The sequence below is a fragment of the Gopherus flavomarginatus genome, chromosome 25, assembly GCF_025201925.1.
Source record: "Gopherus flavomarginatus isolate rGopFla2 chromosome 25, rGopFla2.mat.asm, whole genome shotgun sequence".
NCBI classification, from domain to species: Eukaryota; Metazoa; Chordata; order Testudines; family Testudinidae; genus Gopherus; species Gopherus flavomarginatus.
This window is the reverse complement of record NC_066641.1, coordinates 11,381,261-11,404,678: the sequence shown is the minus strand read 5'-3', so window position 1 is coordinate 11,404,678 and position 23,418 is coordinate 11,381,261. Positions and strand designations below refer to the sequence as shown.

At 47.7% G+C, this 23,418-nt stretch overlaps 1 protein-coding gene across 3 annotated transcripts in view; it reads right to left on the bottom strand.

The window, feature by feature from the left end:
• MLLT6 (MLLT6, PHD finger containing) overlaps window positions 1-23,418 on the bottom strand; it is a 72,787-nt gene that overhangs the window by 48,207 nt on the left and 1,162 nt on the right. For 2 of the 3 annotated variants that reach the window (XM_050935271.1, XM_050935273.1), the window contains exons 2-7: window positions 19,084-19,163; window positions 11,773-11,827; window positions 8,275-8,384; window positions 6,285-6,388; window positions 5,309-5,402; window positions 2,071-2,178 (exon numbers count right to left, since the gene is read on the bottom strand). In XM_050935271.1, the coding sequence (XP_050791228.1) occupies window positions 2,071-2,178; window positions 5,309-5,402; window positions 6,285-6,388; window positions 8,275-8,384; window positions 11,773-11,827; window positions 19,084-19,163 (551 nt within the window). The remainder of the gene's footprint in view (window positions 1-2,070; window positions 2,179-5,308; window positions 5,403-6,284; window positions 6,389-8,274; window positions 8,385-11,772; window positions 11,828-19,083; window positions 19,164-23,418) is intronic. The other variant, XM_050935272.1, reaches the window with a different exon arrangement.

Sequence of the window (23,418 nt, the reverse complement as noted above, 5' to 3'; positions counted from 1 at the left end):
TTATGATTATGATTATTTATTTGCATGGCAGTAGTGCTCTAGGAATCATGGACCAGTGCCTTACTATGCTAGGGGCTGTACAAACACAGCAATGATCCCCCCCGGGCTGGAGGGAATTGTGGAGCTGAGTCCATCCATGTTTGTGAGGCACCGAGACGTGACAAAAGCAGCAAGCGCTGCAGAAATGCCTGTAAACAAACATACATTCCTCCTGCTTTGGCGTCCCCTCTGGTGCCAACCTGTTTTCAAGCCTCAGCCTGGAGACTGGCACCACCTAAGCTCCTACCTGCCACGCACATGACAATGAACCCGCCCCTTCCACCCCTGCTGCCAAAGTCTATGTAAATACAGGAACCGTCTTACAGTCCCTGACCTTTGCAGCATCAATCAGTTATAATTCCAGCTGGGATCTCCAAAGCTCCTGTCAATCACACTGATCCTGTCCCCCTCCCCCCACCCCTCTGGCTGGTCCTGGCTAAAAATAGCACGTTCCATTACAGCTGTTTACCCTGTGCCAAGCTCCAGCTCTCTCTATCCATGAAACAGAGGCTCTTTCTCTCTCCCTCCTTCCCAGCAGCTGCAACTTATAAGAGGAGTAAATATATCCCAGTGCATCTCAGCTTTGTCTACACCAGGAAATTTGCCCATTAAGAGTCAGCAATTGGGTGCATGCGAATTTATACAAGCATCCCTGGAAACTGACATCTCCCCTGTTCGACTACAGATCAGGTATGGCACGGTGCTTGCACGTACTGGCTGGTGTGTCTCAACCCATATCTGGAGAGACCCCTCAATAGGGAAGAGAGGGGAGATGAATCTTCATGACCCGCTCAGCCCCTCTCGGCAGGGGTTATCAAGAAGGAAGTCAGCTGGCGTGTTCACTGCAGCCATGTTGCTTTTCTAAGGTGGACATGCCTGCCCACTGGGAACTGGGCTAAGACCCACTCAACTCATTCCATAGAAATCACCCAGCAAGCCATCAGGGAGTTCTGGAGTTTGGTTATTACCAGCTTGTGCTGGATTTGAATTGCTTTATTTATTTAGGGAGGTCTGCAGTATTAAAACAAGACAAAATAAAAGCTAGCAAGCCAGATATCCCCAGACACCACCCATGGCAAGACCTTAGGAGTTCCTGCTACAGTTTGCCTGGCACCATCAGCTGCATTTGTGTAATGAGCTAAATTCTGCTCTCCGTTCCACGGGTATAAAGCTGAATGACTTCAACAGAGTCACTCCAGATTTACACCAGGATAACTGAGAGCAGAATTTGATCCATAAAGTCTCAGAAGACATCAATGTGGACAATAGGAGAGCACATCTCTGTCTCTCTCATTAACACATAATACTGTTGTGATTTCGGTGAGCACATCTTACTCATTTAAATAACTATCATTCCAGACAGACACGGAGTGTCACATTCTTCAGAATAATCATTTAACCAAAATGAGATATTTCCTTGGTTAGTTTTGCACTGCAGGGCAGGATCCATGTGACTGTGCTTAATCTGACTAATTAAGCACCTTCCTTGTTATTATGAATTATTTTATTGTTTACAATTAACAACTAAGCCAAAGTTCTATGACCCATAACCTCTTGGTTCTTGAAAGCCAAGCCTCCAAAGTCTGTGAGCATAACAACCTCGAGCATAAGTCACCAGCTGCATTTGAACCCACTGCTTTTCAGCACCACAACACAGACTCTTCCCACTTGAGCTAAAGGAGTAACTCTGCTAGCGGGCGGCAGCAGTAGACTGTTGTCCTCCATATGTAGCAGCCGCTAGGAAGGGAGGGGAAGCATGTTACATGGGCACTTCTGCTGGCACGTGTTCTCTTTGTATGTGCAGCGTTTCACATGCACCATGGCTATGCTTCCAAATTTAGCAGGTATTTCTAGAGTACAATTTGAAAATGCAGCCCAACAGGCAAATCTCCAGCTGTGAACACCTTTGGATGGCAATGATACATCAGACAGGATACCGGTGTCCTCCACACCCTCTTCTCCCCTCTTTCACCCCATATGATCAAGTCCTTGCTCTCTCAATGCACAGTCGAATACCCAGGGGGACATTACCTTCTTTGGCCTCTCATGGTGGGAGACAGGCTTCTCCTGAGCGGGTGACACAGACCGGCTTCTTCTCCCAGCGATGAAGGAGCTGCCTCCAGAGTGACGCAATGTCTTCTGAGATAAGCAGGGTGGGGGTGGGGGGGAGGAGATGGAGAATAGACAAAAAACAAAGAACCAACGGTGAGTTTAGGGCCAAAGCTTCAGCACTACAGCAAAATCATGACTAAGGTCTCGGCTACGCTTAAAATGTATATCGACCTAGCTGTGTCGCTCAAGGGCAGAGTGACCAGACGTCCTGATATTTAGGCGTTTGTCCCGCCTCCTGACCCATGTTCTCTCAGGACGCAATTTGTCCCGATATTTCGCACTCCTGCTTTTTTTTTTTGCTTCGCCCATGGGACTCACCCCCACTTTCTCCCCAATGTGTCCCAATATTTTCTTCATACCATCTGGTCACCCTACTCACGGGTATGAAAAATTCACACCCTTGAATGCTGTAGTTAAGCCGAGGCAATCCCCAGTGTAGGCATGGCTAGGTCAACAGAAGAATTCTTCCCTCGTCCTACCTACCACAGCTCAGGGAGGTGGATTATGACGGGGACAGAAAACCCCCTTTTGTCGATGTAAAAGCATCTTACACTACAGCTCTACAATGGCATAGCTGCAGCTGTGCCACTGTAACACTCGTAGCGTCGACATGGCCTAAGACAGTGGCACATGGCCCTTTGCTGGATCTGCACATGTTGGACCGGTCTTGGGAAGGGAGGATGGAGGCATTTCACCCTTTCACTAGAATGAAGATTACAAGCATGATAATCTACAGCTTGCCAACCTCCTGGGCGAGCTGAATGAGGACAGAGGATTAATGAGACATGCTTTCCCTTAGTTCCCTTCTCCATCTGGTTAGATGAACAGCCCTTCCCCCACCCTCCGCTTCTTATATGTGGCTCCACTTCACATCCCTCCTCTTGTGCCTTTTGCCCTTTACACAACAATAATGGTGTGAAGAAACCATCTGGCGAGCCCAACAAGTGCATTTAGTACACACAACTGACATGCCAAACCTAGTTGCACATGCATACTTCTGCTCTGAGTGCCACTACAGCAGGAGTCGGCAACCTTTCAGAAGCGGTGTGCCGAGTGTTCATTGATTCACTCTAATTTAAGGTTTTGTATGCCAGTCATACATTTTAACATTTTTAGAAGTTCTCTTTATATAAGTCTACAATATACCACTAAACTATTGTTGTATGGAAAGTAAATAAGGTTTTTTTAAATGTTTAAGAAGCTTAATTTAAAATTAAAGCAAAATGCAGAGCCCCACGGACCGGTGGCCAAGACCCAGGCAGTGTGAGTGCCACTGAAAATCAGCTCGCGTGCCGCCTTCGGGATACTATCCAATTCCTGTATGCAGGGCCGGCTTTAGGAAGTGCGGGACCCAATTCGAACAGTTTTGACGGGGCCTCGGCAGGGATGACTTAAAAAAAAAACAAACCACACACACACACGTAAAAAAAGATATGGTGCTTGCACTCACCAGGGGTGCTCTGAGTCTTTGGTGGCACTTTAGCAGTGGGTCCTTCACTCGCTCCAGGTCTTCGGCGGCACTGAAGGACCCGCCGCCGAAGTGCCGCTGAAGACTCAGAGCAAGCAAAGGACCCGCCACCGAAGTGCCGCTGAAGACCCGGAGTGCCGCCAGGTGAGTAAAAATTAAAAAGGTGCCTCTAGCCAGGGAAGGAATTCTCAATGGGTGCGGGGCTTAAAGCCGGCCCTGCCTGTATGCCACATGGCTAGGGTGAGCAGATAGCAACTGTGAAAAAACGAGACGGGGGTGGGGGGTAATAGGCACCTATATAAGAAAAAGTCCCAAAAAACGTGACTTTCCCTATAAAAATGGGATGTCTGGTCTCCCTACACATGGCCAATGAGGCGGAGGAAGCAGCTAGGCCCAGCCTGGGTGTGAGAGCTTTGTAAGCAAGGAGGAGAGGAGCTTACCTACGATGAGGAGGTGAATTGTGCCAGCAACGGCACTCTGACCTGATTCGTACCACCCTAAACTCTTGCTTAGCTCACACGGGGAGATATATATAGATAGGCTCAAACCAGACCCGCCCCCACCTCCCACTTGGCTTCTACATCCAGGCCTCCTTCCCAGCAAAGGCCAATGCTCTTGAGTAAGACGTTGGGTGAGGGAGGCTCTGTTCTTAGACCCCTGGTGAGGTGGCTGCTGGGGAGCCCTGCCACCTATCAGAGTGTCGGAAAAGTAGATACAGGACCATGGTTGCCCTGGGTGATGAAGGGACCCACATAGCAGGAATGTGGCCTCTGGTTTGACTTTGGGGAGGAAGCCGGAGATATTAGACACTGAACGTGACAGCCCTGATAAGCGGGAAGGAGACTGGGAAAAGCCAGCAAACAAAGGAGGGGCCAAGAGCACAGGGGATTAGGTGTCCTTTCCAATAGGGTTGGAGAGAGGGGTCTCTAAATTGGGAAGGGTCCCTCTCCCTCCTATTCCTTTTGTGATGTAATGAGGAGGAGCCCATGTTCCTCTTGCCCCAAATCTATCCTGAATGCCAGGCAGCATGCCACCCTCCTCCCCAGAAGTGGCTGCATTTTGATGGGGCTATATAGATAGATAGGGCCAGATTCTGTGCTGTGTCTCCTGGATGGTTTCATGCCATCTTTGGGCCTCCCCAGATTCCAGGCATAAATAAGGGCAGCTCTATCTTCCAGCAATCTCTTCAGCAAGGCATATGGTCTGGACAATAGCTCAGAACCCCCTTAGTACCAAGAGTCCTGTACCACCACATTCCCTCCTGCCCTGACATGTCCCCTACTGGTCCCAACACCACCGCCTAGGCCAGAGCAGTAATGGACAGTTTACACCAGCCCTGCCCTGCTCCTGCACCTGGTGAATTTCCCCACAGCCCCTTAAGGCTTATTTATAGCCCTTCAGAGCTCCCAGTGTGCCCTACAGGGGCAGGAGCAGGGGGCCAGAACCAGCTCCATAGTTTTAAAGTGCTTTGGGTCAAAGGGCAGGGAGGGTAGCCACTCGCAGGCTCTGCTAGCCCTGTCGGAGCAAGAGAACCAGGGAGTCGTCCACGGCACAGGCTGACGGTCTTGCCTACATGTCCTCAGATCCTCTCCTGCTGCCAGGTATCGGGACGATCCGGGGTCAACCCCCAAGACGCTGCCTCCCCTTTCAAGCGGGAATAAGACCTACCAGCGAAACAAAGGGACTCACCATTTTGTTGAAGTGATACTTGCAGTAGCCACAATATTTGACATTGTCGACTTCCAGGACTTCCTCTTCACACAAGAGGCCCGCCATCTGGGCACTGAAATACACAAGATTCGGGGGGGAGACAGAGCATAAACCTCAACAGGCCAGGTGCTGAGTGCTTTGTTCTGTGAAGGGCTGGATGCTTCCCATCCTGGCCTGTTCAATAAATGGTTTGTCATGGGGGGAGGTGGGGCGACTTTAAAAACGTTAGGAGAAAATGTTAACCAAAATTCGACACTTTGGAACCATTTCAACCTCTCTCTAAGCTGATGGGGAAAATTTTTGCAAAATGTTTTAGCGGAAATGTTGAACATTTTCTACCACCTCGTTTTGTAATTTTTGCATTTAGCTGAGGCCTAGAGTGAGCAATATGTGATTATTCCAAGGGACGAGATCTCATAAGCCAGGCTGTTCCCAGCACAAGGCAGGGAATTCCAACCTTCCCGCGATTGACAGGCTCTGAGGGTACACGATAGATGGGACCAGGGTGACCAGATGTCCTGATTTCATAGGGACAGTCCCTATATTTGGGGCTTTCCTATTACCCCCCACCCAGTCCCGATTTTTCACACTTGCTATCTGGTCACCCTAGATGGGAAAATCACATATTTCTGGCTAAGCTCTTTCAGGCCCTGTGCTTGTGAAAAAGCATCCCTGGGTTGTGAGGCAGCCTCTCTATCACTGGATTTCACCCAGTCCTAGGGAATTCCCCATCACTCACCGCCCCACTCTGGGAATGCCTCCTTCTTGTGAAATTTCACACAACCCTGGGGAATCCCCTACACCTCTGGCAGTTGTGGGGGGAATCCCCCCCAAATATAAAGCCAGTCTTATTTGCCCAGTTCCCCTTGGAGTGGGGCCCTGTCTGTTGTTTAACATGGCCTCAAGGCTGTGGCAGAGAAAACAGCGGATGGGGGTTGTTACTGCGGTGACTCACCAGGTGACATGGAAGGCTTGCCGGCAGCCATGTCGATTGCAGGTCATACAAGCCCCAGAGGCTGCTTTGCTCTCCCTGCCTTGCTCTTCGCAGATATAGCAAGTCTGGGGAAAGGAAACGGAGGGCTGTGAGCCATCCCCCTAGCCCCATGGAGGCCATGCAATGGGCAGCCAAAGGACAGGCCTTCCCCATCCCATGCACACTGCTCCATATGCAGCAAAGATCTTCCCAAACTCTTCCCCACTGGGCTGTGTCAGTTCCTTCCTTTGACACTGATACTGGTTTCTTTTTCATTATTCCACTCAGCCTCAGCCCCACTGATCCCAATAACAGCCTCCTTCCCCTTCCTCCCCACACATGTTTCACCATAACCCATGAGTCAAAGAGAGCTTCAGCCCACAAATTCCTCATAACATGTGGGACAAAGGCAGACCCATCCCCATTCTCCCTGCAATGCTTGAGGTAGATGAAGCTCCACTCCTGACATCCCCTAATAATATGAGGGGGACAGATGCAGTCTAATCCCACTCATATTCTCATATTCTCTCCCCCCCAATAACAAGTGGTTCACACCACAATATGGGGCATTGCATACATACACAACGAGAAGTGTTCTCTGGGCAAGGGCCGGGTGAGGGCAATGGGAATGCAAAGGCACAAGTCAGAGGCTGAGCCATGACAACGGAGGGAAATCAAGGTAACTTGCAAGAATTGCCACAGGGTGGGACAAGAGGAAATGGATTCAAACTACAGCAGAGCAGATTTAAACATCAGGAAACACCTTCTAATGGTAAGAGCCACAGGATAATGGAACAGGCTGCCTAAAGAAGTCATGGAAGCTCCTTCTCTGGAGGTTTTCAAAAGGAGGCTGGATAGCCATCTGCCTGGGATGCTTCAGACACAACAAATCTTGCATCTTGGCAGGGGATTGGATTAGATGACCCGTGTGGTCCCTTCTAACCCTGTGATTCTAGAATTCTAATGAGACCTCACTTTAGTATATGTTTTTGAAAGGGAATAAAATACCTGGAAATGAACCCAAAGTGGACAGGAAAAGCAGGGAATTAGAAAAGGCCCAACAAAGACCATATGGAGGTGGGGGCATCTGGAGTAAAGAGAGAAAGGACTGACGGAGACCTCCTGAATCATAGAGTCTGCCCTTACGTCACAGGGTGGTTGGCCCCTTTAAAAGGAGGCAGGGCCCAGCCTACCTAGGAAGGGCTTCTTTAAGGAGAATGAGCCCAGCGCAGCCCCCGGTCAATAATTAACCCCCTTGCACCTGATAAAAAGGTAAGAGCTTAGCTGAGGGAGGGTGCGCCTAGAGAAAAGAGGCTCTCATGGAAAGCAGCATACAGAGATGCTAGCAGGAGTTAGAAGTCTACCTGGCTGAGTGCACACAGGCCCAGGTGGAAACTGTGGGAGGAGGCCTGTCTGAATTAGCTCCCAGAAGAAGGGTGGATTTGAGGAGCTAAGGAGTTTGTACTCTGTGCAAGAGTTAATAAATAAGCCTCCTGGGGCTGGCGGGGGGCGGGGGGAGAGAATCTTGGTCTAAGTACTCTAGTCTACTAGTAAATCATTGCATGACAAGAGGAAGAGAGAAGAGAGGGCATGCAGGGCTTAATTTGTAATTAAAGAGGTGCCAGGGCTCAAGTAATTTTTTTACTTTCATAACTAACACAGCAAGCCTAGAGGCGCCAGCGCTGAGCCTGGGCATGAATTAAGCTCTGGGGCCACGCCATGCCACAACGGGGTGTGCTCAGGGGTTGGCAGGCTGTCATATCATCCTGTTCATAACTATATCAAGCTCCATTTTAAAACTAGTTAGGTTGTTTGCTCTCCCCACTGCTCCTACAGGGACTCCTCTGATTGTCAGAATCTTTCTTCTATCTGCCAGCCTAAGTTTATTCATGGTCAGTTTAACCCCATTTGTCCTTGTGCCAACCATATTTTTTAGCTCTAATAACTCTTCTTCCTCCTCAGGCAGCCTCACCTTGCTGAAACGGTCGTGAGGGACGTACTGCAGGACAATCGGCTCCATGGTCAGCACGTTGGCGAACTGCACCTCAGGGATGTACAGAGCACAGACGACATGGGCCCAGCCTGGGGAGGCAAACGGGAGAGAGAAGATCACAGCAGGCCCCCATGAGATGCCAGAGACATGGCGAGGACAGCAAACAGGCAGCGGGATGGAATCAAGGTTCAGGGAAGGCTGGAAGGGAGGGAACTAAACTAAATCACATCCTGGCCTTGAGATTTTGATTGTGAAAATTTTGTTAGGAACTCAGATCCTATGGTGATGATCAGTGCATGGGGAGAGAGAAAGAGAGACAGATAGGACTGGAAGGGACCTCAAGAGGTCATCTTTTCCATCCCCACATTTTGAGGCAAAATGAATTATACCTAGACCATCTCTAACAGGAGGTTGTCCAATCTGTTCTTAAAAACCTCCAATGATCGGAATTCCACAACCTCCCTCAGTAGCCTGTTCTGGTGCATCATTATTCTTAGAGTTAGAAATGTTTTCCTAACATTTGACCTACACTGTCTTGCTTCAGATTAAGCTGATTCCTTCCTGTCCCGCCCTCGGTGAACATGAAGAACAACAGAGCGCCATCCTCTGTAGACTGACAGATGGCTAGATACCACCTTCAAATTTTAACTAAAGGGACAGAGATTTCTTGGGGAGGGCAGGTTTAGAATGTCCACTCCTCCCCACAAATGACCCACTCGAGATCTGAAGCCCAGATCGTTGCAGACCAGCCAGAATCACCAGCCACCTGGGAGAAGGACAACTCTCCACAAGATGTGGCTGGGACAAGTCTGGAGGAAAAGTCCCCCTCCATTTCAGCAGCCCCCCACCTCCAGCTTGATAAGTTCCAAATCCTCAACGGAATCAGATGCAGAAGCAGAATCTCCACCCTGCCTAGGACAGCATTAACACAGCGAGACAGTTAGGGTCCCTCTCTACTAGCTAATCTACCACGTTGGGAGGAATCTTGGTAGCACACAGTATGGTCTGGCCCATGTAGACGGGCCCAAACTCCATTGTTACGGGATCATCTTACCGCCCTGTAAGCAGTGGGGCTGTCACACTATCCAGTGACATGCTTATAACACTGCTAGTTCCTGTTGGTGGAAGAAGACTATCATGTTATTACAATACAATCCCCCAACGTGGTACTTTGGCTTTTGCAGTTGTGTCCTTAGCCCTGAGGCAAGGCATCTATCGTGTAGCTGGCTCTACCTAATGGTCCCACCACCTTTAAGGTCTCTTCTCTGCAGCTCAGGGACCCTCATGAGCTCCTTCCCTAAACTGGGAAGACATCAGAGAAAAGCTCTCTCAGTTTGATCCAACTCCCTGATGGCCTCAGTGTGACCCAGGGGCAGGCGCACCAGCACTGCAGGGAAATAAGCAGCTTTGAAGAAGTAACAGTCACTATGCAGAGCTGATTACATTGCTGGCTGCAAGCTGTGAGCACTGAGACCAAACTCCATCATGCTTCAAGGCAGCAAGAGGCTGGGGATGTCTGATAATGGGGAAGGAAACTTTGCAGTGCGGGACAGCTCCCTTTCTTCCTTTCATCTCTCATTCTGAGGCTTGTGAAGACCAGGGTGGGCGCTGTCCACCCTGACTGATCTGAGGCATGCACCATCCCACCCTGCCTGCTCTGCATCCAATGAGGCAGACATTTCTCATCCAGCCTGCTCTGGACCAGCTGCCTCTGAGACCAGCATTACCTTCCCCTTGTTTTGGACAGGTCAGTTCTGGGACAGGCACTGACCATCCTGCCAAGTGCCTGCGTGGGAAGACTGGACAGCTGGTTTTCCCCTCTTCCCACCCTCACCCATGCCTAGTCATTTGCCTATCTCAGCCCTGCATTTCTCAAGGCTACTGCATCCCAGAGAACAGAGCAGCGAAGTTCCGGGGGAGCCTGTGCTATTGCCAGTCTGAAGGCCAGCCAGCAGGGGCTGCTATGTTCCAGAGGTACACAAATCCCCTACACCCACGCCTTCCAGACCAGAGAACTCCTGTATCTGAACCACAAATTTCTTGCAGGTCAGGACCATGCTTTGCCTTCCAGCCAGAAGGGGCAGCTCATCCAAAACGAAAACATTTCACCTTAAAAAGAACTGAACTCTTTCAGGTTTAGCTGACTGGCTCAGATGTAGCCTAGGTGATTCGTAGGCTTGGCAAAATTAAATTTTTATATTTTGATAACGTCAATATCTACTATTTATGTTTATTTTTAAGCAGTTCTTTTCAATTGTAATCTATTACAATTTTCATAATGGAGGGACATTTTTTGGGGGTCAGACAATAGCGGAGGTTAGACAATAATTATTTAATGACACTAGGCATTGAGATTCATAGACTTAAAGCTTAGTAACCGTTCACACAAAAATTGTCAACATCACATCAAACTATACAAAGTAAATATCCTTAAATCAAATTCCAAGACATTCTCAAGCAGCATTTTTCTTACTTTGCCTATCTGTGCATTTTAATTATCGATGGAAATATTTTTTCACCAGTTTGTCTGTGTACGGTGAAATCAACATTTACTGACATTTACCGATAAAAATCTCAACCTTCCACATCTATTCATTAGTAACTGCTGCCACCGGAGGTCTCTTCAGTTGTCTCTGTGCAATGAGTTCCAGGGTCTCAGTCCAGTTCCTTGAGAACAAGTACCCAAGTTGAACCATCATCCCAACAGCCACTCATAATGATGATAAGAATACCTAGCTCTTATTCCTCCATAGATCTCTAGGCATTTTACCAAGGAAGTATCATTTTCCCTGTTTTATAGATGGGGAAAAACTAAATTACAGGAAAGTGAAGTGATTTGCCCAAGGTCATCCAGCAACCCAGTGACAGAACTAGGAACAGAACCTCTTCTTTATCCACCAGGCCATGCTGCCTCCCCGCAAACCGACTCCTTTGCTGGAAGTCTCAGCAGAGAGTGCAAGGATTGAATAGCTCTCTCAGAGAATCAATTCCCCTCTTATCTCTACTGGGAGATATTCTCTCCAGCATAATTAACCTTTGTAACTCACTGCCACAGCATATGATTGAAGTAACTAGTTTAGTAGGTTATATATTTATATGAACAATAGCATCATCTTCAGTGACATTAGCTTAGGTGAAAATTACAAGGGCCATCCCCATGCTTCAGGGCATAAACCAGACTATCAGTTGGGGGGTCAGGAAGGATTTTCCCCCAGAGAATAGTGTTGCCTTTGTAGGTACATTAGGAGGTACATGTGTGTATGACAGGGGAGATGTTACTCCTTCCTCTGGCGCATTCAGAATTGTCCACTGGTTGGCAACCTAGACAGCATCCAGCACTGGCAACCTAGATGGACAATGAGTGCAGTAATTTCTGGGTTGTTAACCACTACTCTGCATCTGGAACTGGTGCTGCCATCACCCCAGCAGACAATGCAATGAGAAAGCAAGCTGGCTACTCTGTGCAGGGGCATTTACCTCCATTGTCGGTCCGTTTCAGGGCTCCATCTTTGTGGGGACACAGCTCACATCTCTTGAAATCAAACAGAAACAATGAGGTTAGTATGATTCCTGGTAGGGGATTGGGGACAGAGATTTTCTCATTTAGCACATGGCTGGATTATGTGGGATGATGTTTTCTTCACTGAGAGGAAGTGTTGGGTGGGGGGAATGGGAGGGAAGAGGTTATTTGATAGCAGAGCCAGATATGTCCTGTCTGCCCAAAGTATTTTAAGTGTTGTAGCTGTGTTGGTCCTAGGACATGAGAGAGGCAAAGTGGGGGAGGTAACATACTTTATTGGACCAACTTCTGTTGATTGAAGGTATGAACTTTTTGAGCTACATGGAGTTCTTCTTCAGGTCTGGGGAAGGAAGTAAAGTGTCTGAGTCACTCTGCTTCCTTCTGTCTGAGCTGTTCGGCTTCCTGCCCCCAACCTGAAGAAGCGCTCTGTGTAGATCAGAAGTTTGTACCCTCCTCCACCAGAAGTTGGTCTAATAAAATGTTACCACACTGACCTTATCTCTCTAATACCAGAGTGATGCACTTACACCAGAGGGATCCAGTGCGTGATTAAGAGCCCGGATCCTTAACCGGTATAAATTGGTGTAGCTCAGTGGCTCTCAACCTTTCCAGACTACTGTACTCCTTTCAGGAGTCTGATTTCTGTATTTCCAAGTTTCACCTCACTTAAAAACTACTTGCTTACAAAATCAGACATAAACATACAAAAGTGTCACAGCCTACTTGTACTGAAAAATTGCTGACTTTCTAATTTTTACCATATAATTCTAAAATAAATCAGTTGGAATATAAATATTGTACTTACATTTCAGTGTATAGTAACAGAGAGCAGTATAAATAAGTCATTGTCTGTATGAAATTTTAGTTTGTACTGACTTTGCTAGTGCTTTTTATATAGCTTGTTGTAAAACTAGGCAAATATCTAGGTGAGTTGATGTACTTACTGGAAGACCTGTGCATACCCCCAGAGGTTGAGAACCACTGGTATAGCTCCATAGATTTTGGTGGTACTATGGTGATTCACACAAGCTGAGGATCTAAGCCAGGGTCACTTTTCTATTTGCCTCATTGTGATAATACACTTGGTGGAAGGAAGCTAGCTCAGGGGATACAACATCTTTCATTTCTAGGTCACTGGTCCAGCCTCGGTCAGTAGTGAACAAGGAACAGATTTTTAAAGCTATTTAGGCGCTGCTGTGGTCAGTGTTGCAACACCTAAATCCTATGAACTGGCAATGCAATTTTAGCTTCTAAGTGTCTCAATCCCTTTTGAAGATTTAGACTCTTAAATCAGTTAGTGGCAATGCCTGAAAGCCTTTACAGTTCTGGGCCCAAGAGTTATGAATGACTGTGTGAAATGAGCTTGAAGCTTGAGTTTCAGCTCAAAGATGGGCAAAGCATCTGCAGGAAACAATGAATTCAAAAAATCCTGCACCTTTTTCTGTCCATGGTTTATCAGGGCCCAGGCACCAATTTTTACACCTGTAATGGTTTTAAGGGAAGATATTTCACATAATATGGGTTGGTCATAAAGTGCTCTCAGTAGCTACCGCTTTGAGTGTAAAATCCAGCAGCATTCCCAACTCACGAGTATTTATCACAAGTCTCACAATGTTTGATGTTAAAATCCCAGCTCCTGTGGTCACGGAATTACATTAAACTCCCAGCTTTTTTTTAAGTAAATTTCTGGCCCTTGTGGCTGTGGAGAAACCAGGACTCAAGAAGCAGCAGGCAAACCAAAAGAACCCAAATGGGCTTTAAAATCATCTCAGGATTTTTCAGCCAATTGTGTGATTTTGGTTCGGCTCGTTATTTCTGGATGCTTGGGGCTATCAGTGGTGTGCGGTCTTTGCGCAGGCTAGGCTGACCAGATAGCTAGGAGCAGCACCAGGCTTTTTGGTGCCCTAGGCGGGGGTCCTTCTGCGCTCCTGGTTGTTGGCAACAATTATGCGACGGGGGGGTCCTTCCACAGCTCCCGGTCTTCGGGGCACTTTGACGGCTGGTCCCGGAGCGAGTGAAGGACCCGCCGCAGAATTGCCGCCAAAGACCTGGAGCACGGAAGGACCCCCCCGCCACTGAATTGCCACCGAGGGTGGCAAAATGCCGCCCCCCCAAATCCTAGTGTCCTAGGCGACCGCCTAGGTCACCTAAATGGAAGCGCCGGCCCTGCAGATAGCAAGTGTGAAAAATTGAGATGGGCGGAGGGGTAATAGGAGCCTATATAGGAAAAAGTCTCAAATATTGGGATTGTCCCAGTAAAATCAGGACATCAGGACTCTAGCGCAGGCCTTCTGCCCAGGGCTGTAGCTCAGGGCTGCTCAGGGGTGGGCAAGTGGCATAATTTGCCCCAGGCCCCGCAGGGGCCCCCATGAGAGTTTTTCAGAGCCCCTGGAGCGGGGTCCTTCACTCGCTCGGGGACCCCAGAAAACTCTCATGGGGCCCAGGCCCTTGGAGCTTCTTCTGCTCCGGGTCTTCAGTGGCAATTTGGCGGCGGGGGAGTCCTTCTGCTCTGGGACCCACTGCCGAAGTGCCCCGAAGACCGTGGCAGGGGGTCCTTCCACCCCGGGACCCGCCGCCAAAGTGCTGGGTCTTCGGCAGCAATTTGGTGGCGGGGGCCCCCTGCCAGCAAAGGCCCCAGGCCCCCAGCCCCCTGAATCCTCTGGACAGCCCTGCTGTAGCTCACCCTGGCTGCAGGATTCGAACTCACCAGAATGCAGAGGCCGGAATTCCAAAGGGAGCCCCGCCCCAGCTCTCCTTCTGACCAATGGCTGGAGCCCCCCGTCCACCTTTCACCATCTTCCCTCAGCCGGTCACTGAGCGGGCCGCAGTGGGCGAGGGTTGGCTGGGGAAGGGGCAGGCAGCCCAGAGAGTGAGGAAGTGGCCCCAGAGATAGTGCAGTGTGGCGGTGAGGGGGGCTGGCCTCATTGAGAGAAATGGCCACGGCGGGCCGGGGAGGAGACACGTCCCAACTCAGCCCCGGACCCTCTTCACAGCACCACCAGCCCCCCAGGACCAACTCCCTGCCTCACACCAGGCTGCGGGTCCTTCCTGGGCCTGTTTCCCATCCCCACCAGCCTCTCCGGAAGCAGGAGAGGGAGCCCCACGACCAGGGAGGCTGCTGGAGGCAAAGGGGGCTGAGGAAATGCCCTCCAGTTGTGAGGGGAGGCAAGACCTGCCCAAACCCAGCCAGCCCCCTGCAGTTCCAGCAAACGAAGCGGCCAGGAGGGAGCAGACAAGAGACTGGCTCAGGAACACACACCTGGCTGCACTAATTAAAATGGCCGGAGGGGACAATGGAAGTGGAGACTCGTTAACACACCCTGCCCTGGACATAGGATCCACGCAGTACCTCACAGCAGATGGTGAGTCCCACTATTAATTCTTTCCACACTTTTCTGTATCACTGGCTATTTGCATCTGACTATTTGTGACAGGTGAGGGCTCACATGGTATTTTTCCTGCTCCCTGGTTGGACGACCCCAACCCACAATGAGCTTTCAAGGTGGCTGGGCCAATACTGGCGTGGATGCTACCCCAAATGTGTATTCCCAGGAGCGTGTTTGATCCTGGCAAACTTGTGCCTCCAACCTCTCGCACTAATGTTTGCGAAAAGAGGCTGCAGGAGAGAAATTTTTTTTTCCTCCCCCCAAAAAATTAAAGGCAAACAAAATGTATTTTCTATTTTTATTGACATTTTTCTTTTAAGTTTTTCAGGTTTGGGAAGAAAAATCCAAACCCTGAAATTTTTCAGTGAAAAACCGATTTTTTTTATTTTTATTTTTTGCAAAAATGTCCATTTTGTTGAAAAAGCCATTTTCTGTCAAAAAAAATGTTTCCACTGAAAATTTATGACCAGCTGTTGTTATGGGGGCCATCAACATGAGCGGGGGGGGGTAGTGGATGTGGGCGGGGTCCTTGTTTGGGTTATCTGTATGTAACAAGCCCTAGAGATTCCACTCCTCAGTGGAACAGCGTCCCGAGTTAGAAAAATCACCATCACAGTTAGCAACAAACAATTGCTCCCATTTGGCATTCTCGACAAAAACATCTATAGTTGAAGGGGCCATGGAGCTCCAACTCCTCTCTGCCCCCTGGAGGTAACCTCTTCTATAGGCTTGAGCTCTTTTCTACAATGGGGTGTTAGCGACTGTGCAGATGTGCTTTATGCTGGTGGGACACACACAATATGCCCCAGGGCAGATTAGACCTATTTCAAAACAGAGGAAATCATGCTGCACCAGCGCAAACTGTGTCGACAGGAGGGGTTTGCAACAGGGTAGCTGCACCAGGGCCTGAATCTGTAATACCATGCACTTTGCACCAGTGCAAACTGGGCGTCAGATCCTACCACTCCGGTTTGATAATGTTTCATACCCACTTTGCTCTGGTGTCAATGACTGCAGGAGATGCATGACAATGGAGAATCAGACCCTTACTCTGTAATCATCTTGTAGTTGTATTTGAGCAGCCGCTAGCATCACAGGGGCCCTGGTCTCTGATCTCTAGTGCAATACACATTAATATGTGTATATAATATAAAAACAGCCTAAGAAATTATTGGTCATGGGCAGAGTTTGGGCAGCTTCTGCTCTCCTGGCCTACTATGCTGTACCTGCTCTCTGGATAAATAAGAGACTGAAGTCTCATGAGTTGTCAAACAGGCAACTTTCACCTGCGCTAAATAATATTAAAAATAATAAGAAACATGAGGGGAATGGCAGAGTCCATCAGGAACTCAGCAGTCAGCCCCACCCCCAAGAATGAAAGACACTGGGTATTGCTTTGGTATTTGAATAATCATGGATGCATTGCACACTGCTGCTGACTGGGCTGGGATTGCCAGGGACAGCACTGGAGAGCTGCTCCCATGATCCGCATGGAAACCCCAGAAAAGCCCAGAGAGAACAGAGTAAACTGAAGCCCTGTAATAAGAAATTTGCACTTGAAAAGGCCCCTACTCTCTCCCCTCCAACCCTCAGATCAAAGTGTCTCTCCCACCATGCGATTAGCAAAGCACTGATCATAACAAGAGGGTTAACAATCCCACACAAGACTTTTAATAGCCCTGCTTCTAAAAGACAGCTAAAGCCGCCCTCCGGGCCATTGCAGCTCACTGGGCTTCCCAGATAATTTGATTACAAAGTGGAATAGGTTTTCAGTTGCTTACTGTAAGCACACTAACATCCACAGCATCCTTTAGGGACCTGCGAATTTGAGGAGGGGTTCTGAGTAGGGATTAGCAGTACTTTTTCCTTACATTCAACCAACATGGTCTCTAGTTTAGCCTCCTGGGTTCTCCTTCCAGCTCTGTGAAAGGAACAGAGCCTAAAAGGTAGAGCGGGGGGGCCTAGAAGTTAGGACTTCTAGAGCAGGGAGTACAACCTAATGGTTAGAGCGGGGAACAGGGAGTGAGGACTACTGGATTCTCTTCCCAGCTCGAGGGAGTGTGGTCAGAGTAGGGGTATGGAATCACAAGATCTAGGTTTTAAAACCTTGGGCAAATCATATATTTCCCTGTGCTTTAGTTCCCCCATTTGTAACGAGGCTATAAATATTCACCCAATTCATGTTTTGAGGGGAGGTAAGGTTTAATCTTTATAAAGTGCTTTGAGATTCTCATATGGCGAGAGCTATGTAAGTGCAAAACCTTATCAGAGGCTGGCTGTTATTTCTCAATGGAGTTCAGCTCAGAGCCAATCACTGCAAGCGAGATATGGATGCCAATGGATCCTACCACCGGGATACTAAGAACATCTTGCACTTCGACAGCAGCGTTTTGCAACCAAGGCTACCCAGAGGCAGATAATTTTCCTCTTAAAGAGGAGGAAACTAGGGCACAGCAAAGCCACCAGACTCTGGCAGTGCCAGGAACACAACCCACGTCTTCTAGGTCTCAGCATACTACCCAATCCACTGCATTGTGGTACACAAGGCCACACAGTAAATAGCTAGCAGAGCTCAGCATAGAACTCACAAGAGCGGAGTCAGTCCCTCACTCTGATCACCAGATGCACAGCTTCCTACATCAAAGGGCTAGACTCTTTCTAGGTATTTACCCATCTGTGCATCTGCTGTTAGGACTGCTGGCGTTTAACACACATAAGGTAAGAGCTTTAGATAGGCAGTCACCCCGTGCTCTTCTTAGGAAATAAGATTATCACTGTCTGGTTATTATGGAGCCAGAACTGAATGTCACATGAATGAATGGCATGACTGAAGCCCACTATGCATTGTCCAACAGATTTCACCAAGGGTGAGTTAAAAGAAGAACCACCTGCAGGGCCATTATTCTCCTGCTATCCTGAAGGTAGATTGCGGGGCATAGTCTCCTCCGGAAACATTACAGTCCTCGCCAGGTTCACAGGTGAGGGGCCCCCCCGAGGAGGACTTGCATGTGTGTGTATATTATTTCAGCTTAGACACTGTTTGCATTGTAACTAACGCAGCAGGATGTCCTTCCCTCCGCACAGGCGAGGGGGAGGAGGGGCATGAAATCCAGATTACCGTTCCTGTCCTGACCCTCTGTTAGGAAATTATTTGCGTGAGATAAAACCACCTTCAGGCACATTCCATACTCTTTACCACAGTGTATATAAAAGCAGCATTTACCAATGGTTAGAGAAGGGTCGGGGTCTGGGAGTCAGGTCTTGTTTGCAGTCCCGGTTCCAACAGGGGGTGGGATCTAATGGTTAGAGTTGGGGTCTGCAAGCCAGGAGACATGGGTTCTCTTCCTAACTCTTCCACTTACTACTTTGCAGTGTAGACAAGCCCTTAGCGTGAGCTCTTTGCCAACTCACTTCACTTCTGTGTGTCCATCTGTGAAACAGCTATAATTGTATTGCCAGGACCCCTACAATCCCCAGCTGAGACAGGGGGCCCTACTGTGATAGGTGCTGCAAAAATACATAGCAAGGGTTTGTCTACATTAGTTTAACTAAAGCTGTGATTTAAAATAATGTAGTTAAACCAGTGAAAAAGTTTGCATGGGCACTCTTAAACCAGGGTTATATTGATTCTTGCCTTGTCTATACAAGATGGGTTTGATTTAAATCAAGCAAGGAATTTCAAAGGGAGTTAGGCACTCAAATCCTATTACACTTCAATAGGAGGAAGAACATTTGAGTAACTTGGCTAAGGTTATCAGCAGAGCTGGGATGAGAACCCACATCTCCTGAGTTCCACTTCCTACCCCACCGGACCACTCCTGGGGAGTAAACGGGGAACAGAATAATCTATTCACTGTAAAGACAGGTGTGATTCGTACTCACCACCCTGGCGGCTCTCTCTTGAGATTCACATTTTCGACAGAACCAGGGTCCGGTGGGAACCTGGACGATTCCATAGCAAGCTGTGAGGGGGAAGCAGGAGAAAATTAATTCGGCTTTTTCATTGTTTGTTTAAATTATTCAGATTAATACACAAACAAAATAAAAGGGGTCGGGGGCTGTCTCTCCAAAGCTATAGGCAGCCAGACTTAAATTACAAGAGCCAAAATTAAAATTAAACAGCAGCTTATCCTCCCGACTCCCACTACCAGGTAACCCAATACAATACAACACAACACAATACACCCACTTCTCTCTCCCACCCCCACCAATCTGTTGTAGAACATCCTCTGGCTCTGGTCAGATCTGCAGACCTTAGTGCATTGCAAAAAGAAAGCCAGTCTGAAGGCCCAAAGGGACCATTAGATCATCTAATTCCAGTCTGACCTGCAGCATAACGCAGGTTGTGGAGTTTCACCCTGTAAATACAGGCACAAGGCAGCAAACTGACTTGCCTTACTGGCAGCGTGGGGAATAAAATCCAGGATTGTCTGGCTCTCAAACCTAAGGCCTTGCTACAGGACCTTAGCAGCTGTCTGGCATGCAGTTAGCTCTAGGCTGCAGAGGAGGGCTTTAAAGGTAAGAAACATTCTCCTTAAATCCACAACTGGGGCCAGATCTTCAGCTGAGCTCAGCACTTAAATAAGTGATAAAGTTTTCCAAAGTACTCAGCAGCTGCACTGTGACACTGCAGGCCAGACTTTCAGAAGAGGTCAGCACCCAACATGCAGCAAGCTTCTGAAAAATCTGGCCTGAATGAGAGCTGAGCTCATTGGAAAATCTGACCTAAATGGAGTGGAGAGACAACTCCCACAATCCCCAGCCAATTTCAAATCCACCTGGTTCTGCTTTATTTAGATTTAAAATAATTAAAAAGACTTCTATCCAAGGCTCTAGGTGCCCTAATCATCATTAATAATACAGTAAAATCACAGCAGCATTAAAGCAATCGTTTCACCAGGAACTTTGCCAGCCAGACAACTATAAAATCCCTTCCATCTCTTCATCACTGTAAGAAGCATGCCCTTAGCCCTCTCCAAAAACCCTGTCAAAGAGTTGCCTTTTTCAGCATGCCAGGAAGGTCACCAAATCTGGGCTATTTTGGACCAACGTGGGGAACGAGCTTCACTTTAATGTAACAGCCTCCAGCTAGTATCCAGGAAATCTTCATATTTTCACCCTGCTCTTATCAAAATGTTCCCCTCTCTTTGCTCTCCCAGCGTGACTGATTGTCTCCAGCTCCCTCTGTGTCAACAGAAGCTCTCTTCTTTATAATTGGCCTGCTTCCCTTGTGCCATGGGGCAAGCCAACATCCTGGCCATTATAATCCTTTCCAAGGACTGGCGATGTCACTTGAGGATGCCCTACCTCCTTCAGCAGCAGTGCCTCTCTCTAACCTATCAAGGGATGTACTTGCTGGATTTTAAGAAAGTGTTGCTGACTCTGGAAGGATGCATGTAGGTTTAAAGCAACAGAAGCAAAGAGAAGACAGGGGTACGGTCTTTCATGCTCCAGCTAGGATGTAGGGATCCGTCAGCAAAGAACAAATTACATCCTCTTTACTCAACCTTCAAAGCTGAGCTGACAGTTGGAATGGAGTCCCCACCATTGAAACTAGGTTGGACAAAGCATCTGAAAATATAATGCTGGAAGCACTCATGTGATGTTCCCTGGGGACAGACGGGACAGGACCACAATAAGTTTTCTCCATTTCTCTAATGTCTGAGATTTTATGTGAGTCAGGGGGGAAAAATGGAGGTGGTGGAGTTAAACTGAAAGGGCTGGCTCACTCCAGGACGAGCCAAGGCATACACATAAGAAAATAGAAACTATATAAAGGCAATGACAGAGGAGTGCCTTGGGTCCATCTTTAGCAATGGGCATACGGCCAGAGGCAAGCACTCAGCTGAAGACATGATTAGTTTCCCTGCCTGTTGCTTGAACAAGAAGAGAGAAAGAAAGAAAATATAAACTGGACATGGACCAGAGTTGAAAATGTTCTTAATTTGCTTTTGAGGCTTTTGTTGAAAAATGTAATTTTGAGTAACAAAAAGGGACAACATTTTAATGACATTTTTTACAAAAAATTGCATTCCATTTTTTGACCAGCTCTAACGTGAAGTTTTAAAGTAAGCTCATTTTTGGCTCTATTTTATTCATGCAGTCAAAAGCTAAACATGGTTTACCTTTGCTGGTGTTGAAAAAGCCCAAAGAGATAAATTAACAAAGTAACTCTATTTGGAAGAGAAAATTTAAAGTATGCCAAAATCATATCCGAATACCATGTTCATAGGTAGTATAGTAAGGGAGGGTGGCAAGGATATCAAATAGGATGTCCCTTAAAATTATTATAACCTGAAGGAGGCAAGTCTTCCAGGTCTAAATATCTAGTTTGTAGGATACTTTATACACTACTTTATGACTCAGGCTTTTATAAACTAAAAGTTGGTTTTGTAGGCCCTACCAAAACAGCGTTCTGTGCCTGCTCTGCTGTGTCTGCAGCAAATAGTAAACATATACAGTCCCAATATAATTGCATTGGCTTGTACACAAAGACATTTAAAACTCATAAAGCACTGTAAAAGTGGGAACTGTCCTAGTTACCAATTAAAAGCATATGTGTTAATGTTCAGGGATGGGGGTGGGGCACAGAAACCAATGCCCTTCTTCCCCCCACTCCCAGTCCCAATAATCAGTAGTGAAGAAAAATATCCTCAAGTTTCTGGTATTACAAAAATAGGAAGTAGAAGAGTTACCTCAGTGACATTAAAACAACAAGCCAGTGTCATTTCAGAGTGACCAACTACATGCTAACAGATCATTAGAGGCATCCTGGAATAAACTCTTTTATGACAGGAGGCACTGCATCTGTTTGTGAGGAGAATTCCCCTACAAGCTCTGCTTCTTCTGTTCAGGGCTGCCCGGGGGTGGGGCAAGTGGGGCAATTTGCCCCAGGCCCTGCAGGGGTCCCCATGAGAATATAGTATTCTATAGTATTGCAATTTTTTCTTATGGAAGGGCCCCCCAAAATTGCTTTGCCCCAGGCCTCCTGAATCCTCTGGGCAACCCTGCTTCTGTTTAATTTCCCCTTGTTTGCCTGGTTGCAAATGACCTCTTTTTACAGGTGCAAGCATGGCATATAAGCCACAGAGGAATGCCCAACTTCCCAATCACAGCAACCTGTATAAGAAAGTCTAGAAAGAAAGAGAACAAGAGAAAAAGAAATATTGGGGTACGATAGATATTGGCTTATGTATGATAATGATGGTTATTGGCTTATGTATAATAAGGAGAAAGAGAAACCAGGTGAGTGAGGTAATGTCTTCTGTTGGTGAGAGAGACAAGCTTTAGGGCTTCCACAGAGCTCTTCTTCAGGTCTGGGAAAGGTACGGAGTGTCTCACAGCTAAATACAAGGTGGAACAGATCAGGAGTCAGCACATGTTAGCACATGTTGCAAGAGACCATTCAAGGACAAGTGGGCAGTCTTCACCTCTGATGTCCTAGGACAAAGGAGGATTAGTGAGTTACAAATTGTTGTTATGAGCCATAAATCTGTCTTTATTAACTCCCTGATTTTTGGTGCCTAGCAGAGTTATGAATTTAAGTTCTGAGGCTTGCCTTTTGAAAGTGTTGGGCAGATTTCCTTTGAGGAGGGAGGACTCAGAGCTCAGATACAAAGTGATTACTTGGGAGCAGCGTTTGCCCACAAGTGAAAGACGGCTTCTGTCTTTTTTTCTTTCTTTTCATTTTGCTGTGTGTTCATTGGAGAGTGTAGTGACTGTCTGGTTTCACTCACCTCCTTGTTACTGGGGCAGCTAGGGCAGTGCGATAGATAGATAGATATTGGGGTGTGTATGATGATAGACTGGCACCAGGTGAGACCAGGATACTTTCTATTATTAAACAAATATCAGTGATAATCTTATGCTTCTTCAGCTTTTCACCATCTCTCCTTCTACCGGGCTTCCACTAAAACAACTATTTCCCACCGATCTGAGGAGGGCAACATTTCCAGCTCGGGTGTGTGCCGCCCTGTCTGTAAAGCCATGTACACATGCAAGTGATCCTTATTGGGGGTGGGGGGCAGGATAAGTGGGGCTGCCTCCCTCCGCAGGACCCAGCCTGTGAGAGGGTCCCGGTGCTGCCCCTCGAAAGGGTTAATTCATTCCTGGGAGGCATTAATAACCCAGCCATGTGCAGCAAGGAGCTGAAGAAACACTTGTCAAGAGGAGTCTTTTAACCCCCTGGGCAATCCTGCGGCCCGCCCGCTCCCACGT